Source organism: Lolium perenne, chromosome 5 (genome assembly GCF_019359855.2).
Source record: "Lolium perenne isolate Kyuss_39 chromosome 5, Kyuss_2.0, whole genome shotgun sequence".
Lineage (NCBI taxonomy): Eukaryota > Viridiplantae > Streptophyta > Magnoliopsida > Poales > Poaceae > Lolium > Lolium perenne.
The window spans coordinates 13,409,238-13,413,125 of record NC_067248.2 but is presented as its reverse complement, the minus strand read 5'-3'; the positions used below and the strand labels follow the sequence as shown (position 1 = coordinate 13,413,125).

The 3,888-nt window shown below is 51.2% G+C and overlaps 1 protein-coding gene across 1 annotated transcript; it reads left to right on the top strand.

Annotated features, from left to right (window-relative positions):
* Window positions 1–1,112: 1,112 nt before the first annotated feature.
* LOC127298948 (flavone O-methyltransferase 1-like) lies at window positions 1,113–2,996 on the top strand. Its single transcript, XM_051328817.2, has 2 exons — window positions 1,113–1,616; window positions 2,099–2,996. The coding sequence occupies exons 1-2, from the start codon at window positions 1,207–1,209 to the stop codon at window positions 2,769–2,771; spliced, it is 1,083 nt and encodes a 360-aa protein (XP_051184777.1). The 5' UTR covers window positions 1,113–1,206; the 3' UTR covers window positions 2,772–2,996.
* The last annotated feature ends 892 nt before the right edge of the window (window positions 2,997–3,888 follow it).

Here is a 3,888-nt window from a genome sequence, read left to right as displayed (position 1 = left end):
ATCTTCACCACGCTGCCGCCCTCCGGTAGCGCCACAGATACTCCGCCTCCGCTCGACGGACCTCAACCGGCGAACCTCGCAACCCCTCCTCCACCACCAGCCCTGGACGCACATCTCCACCGCGTCCCCGGGATCCACGCGCCGGCAGCACCAGTCGTCTCTCTTACCGCAGAAGACCATGTCCGTGCACGGTCCCCTGCAGTTCGCCGCCGTCGGGCAGATCCTCGCCGCCGCCGGACCAGGAGGCGACGCCCACTCGATCTCCGGTGCAGGATCCCGCTACCCCCTAGCGTGTGCCCAGCACGCTGTTTGAAGGGAGCTCCCCACGCCCTGCCCTCGTCGCCGGTCGACGGAACCTCTCCCCTCGCCATAGGATTTTTATTTTTTTCGCTACAATTGTTCAGCGGTTATGATAATATAGAACAATTTGTTTGCTACAACCTATTTTGCAGCATCGCTTTTGTGGATTTCATTTCCACGAGTTGGTCTTTGCTACATACCAATTTTTTAATTTGCTACTTTGGTTTTGTGGTTTCGCTACAATATTCTATTTTGTTGCTACAATCTTTCCGGCAAGAATCCATTGAAATTAGGTTTTGCTACATTTGTTATAGGTGTTTGCTACAATAGTATATTTTTCTGCTACAAATTCTCCAGCGGGGTCTCCGGCGAGTCTCCGACGAGGTTGGTTTTGCTACAATAGCAAAAAATAGGTTGCTACAATCCTTGTGTGTTTTTGCTACTATAGCATATATTTTTTGCTACTAAGTCTCCGGTGAGGTTTCTGGTGGGTCTTCGGCGACATCTCCGGCGAGTCTCCGGCGAGACTCCGGCGAGACTCCGGCGAGTCTCCGGCGAGACTCCGGCGAGATCTGTGTGTTTTAGGTGAAAATAGAGTTTGCTACAATTGAACCGTTTTTTGCTACTTTGGTGCATCATGGTAGCAAAAGTGGGAGAGAGGGCTGGTTGGTTTGATCTGATGGCCGAAAACGTTTCAGATCTGTTGATCTGACGGTTGGGGACCCGGGGGATTAGATTTCTAATCCCCCGGGGGACGCCCAGCACTCCCCCTAGAAAAAATAGACTAAAATTCCTGCCAAGGTTGGTGAAGCGAGAAAGCCCCATGCATATAAGCCCTGCTCACCCTCCCAGCAAACCACACCCGCTCGCTCACACCAAAATCACCCACCAGCATCGTAGAGATCGATGGGCTCCACCGCCGCCGACATGGCCGCGTCCGCCGACGAGGAGGCGTGCATGTTCGCCCTCCAGCTCGCCTCCTCGTCGATCCTCCCGATGACGGTGAAGAACGCCATCGAGCTTGGCCTCCTGGAGATCCTGGTGGCCGCCGGCGGCAAGTCGCTGACCCCGACCGAGGTCGCCGCCAAGCTCCCGTCCGCGGCGAACCCGGAAGCGCCGGACATGGTAGACCGCATGCTCCGGCTGCTGGCGTCGTACAACGTCGTGACGTGCCTGGTGGAGGAGGGCAAGGACGGCCGCCTCTCCCGGAGCTACGGCGCCGCGCCCGTGTGCAAGTTCCTCACCCCCAACGAGGACGGCGGCTCCATGGCGGCGCTCGCGCTCATAAACCAGGACAAGGTCCTCATGGATAGCTGGTGAGTCTCTCAGTGGAGTTAGTTTCTGTAGATCGTTCCTCCTTCTTACCTTGCCCATTTCCTGTCGCTGGCGTGTGGGTCCATGCGTACATCATAACTGACTTTCTTCTTTGCCAAATTGAGCTTCACTAACAGGATAGTAGTTCTAAATCAGTGATAGTAGGAGCTAGAGGATCTCAGCGTTATTCCGCGTCAGTTAGCTAAAAATATTTCTGGACACTGCTTTGCCGTGTGCACCGTAGACAGAGTAGAAACTGAGGTTACCTCTAACTGACAATTGCATCTACTTGCCTGTCGCGGAACACAAGTGGCAACAAGAGCACATGCTGAAATATTGCCTGCTAGTACTGGTTGCACACCAACTCCCATTACTTGGATGAAGTATAGTTAGCAAGATAATGTTTTCATGCCAATCGTAATTCACACGATGGTATATACAGTAGTTCTTGTGAATGAAATGTGTTCTCCGAATCAATCCTCAGGTACTACATCAAGGACGCGGTGCTTGACGGCGGCATCCCGTTCAATAAGGTGTACGGCATGTCGGCGTTCGAGTACAACGGCACGGACCCGCGCTTCAACCGCGTCTGCAACGAAGGGATGAAGAACCACTCCATCATCATCACCAAGAAGCTCCTCGAGCTCTACCACGGCTTCCAGGGCCTCGGCACCCTCGTCGACGTCGGCGGCGGCGTCGGCGCCACTGTGGCCGCCATCACCGCCCACTACCCCGCCATCAAGGGGGTCAACTTCGACCTCCCCCACGTAATCTCCGAGGCGCCACCGTTCCCGGGCGTCACCCACGTCGACGGCGACATGTTCAAGGAGGTTCCCTCGGGCGACGCCATCCTCATGAAGTGGATCCTCCACGACTGGAGTGACCAGCACTGTGCCACGCTGCTCAAGAACTGCTACGACGCGCTGCCGGCGCACGGCAAGGTCGTGCTCGTCGAGTGCATCCTGCCGGTCAACCCGGAGGCCAAGCCCAGCTCCCAGGAGGTGGTCCAGCTCGACATGATCATGCTCGCGATCAGCCCAGGAGGCAGGGAGAGGTACGAGAGGGAGTTCGAGGCCCTCGCCAGGGGAGCTGGATTCGCCGGCGTCAAGTCCACATACATCTATGCCAACGCGTGGGCCATCGAGTTCACCAAGTAGATGAGATCCGTCCCTCCATCGAGGCAACGTCCCACCGATATGAGAATGATCGTCGTCAATCTTGCTGGCTGCTGCCGCTGCTCCTGCATCGATCTGCATACGTATCCTTTGCTTGTTTTTTCCTCTGTTTTCCCTAATTTTCTCATGCTCTGAATCCATTCCGAATTCTATCAGTGTCAACAATTTCAAAGCATCAATTTCATAATAGAGTTTGATGTTAATACATATCAGTGTCAACAATACAAGATTCAACATAATATTCTAACATGGATGGAAAATAAGCTAAGTTGGATCTTTATCATTTCGACCAGATAAAAGTGAGAGTATATAGTCTATGATCCCCAAATGTTCTCTGAATTCATTTAATAATGAGAAAATTGTATTCATATTTAAATTGGGTACATAACCTTTCTAGAACTCTCAAAAAGTCAGAGCATGAATATATACCATGGATCAACAATTAAAATTCCATGTACAACAATTATAAACAACCTAAAGTGCTCTTGTCAATTCAATATGAGCAAGATGCATTTTGTACCAACCAGGGCATGATGAAACAGAATCAAAAACATAAAACTGATCATGTACTGAATCATGCGCAACTTCCTAAACATAGCTCAGCTTTGAGTTTCATCATAATCACCAAATTTAATAGATCCATCCCCTCCATCGATTATTTCTTCACCTTTTTTTGGACAATTATACCTTGTAAGAAAGACGATCCAAGAATAAAAATCATTTATTAATTACTTGATGTGCCCGGTTACAATTTCATTGTAAAAGTAGCAAAAATCGGTACGGAAAATGTAAATAGAAGTGAACGAGGTAAACCCTAGGTTCAACTGTTTTAGTGTGCCGTAGTAAGCACACGTGTAACCCCACTTCCACGATAGCATAATGCAGGTTGGTTCCGTAAGAAATTGAATACACTAACACATCAATAGAAAACCTAGAAAATCCCAACCAAATAAAGTGCAGAAACTCGCCGGATCGGCCGCCGTTTGCCTGCTGTTTCGCAGCGGCTCACCGGACCGTCGCTAGGTCCGGAGGCCCAAAGGAACAATGACGGCACAATCAGCCTCGGCGGGGTGGCCTCCAGAGTGAGGACACGTCTGAG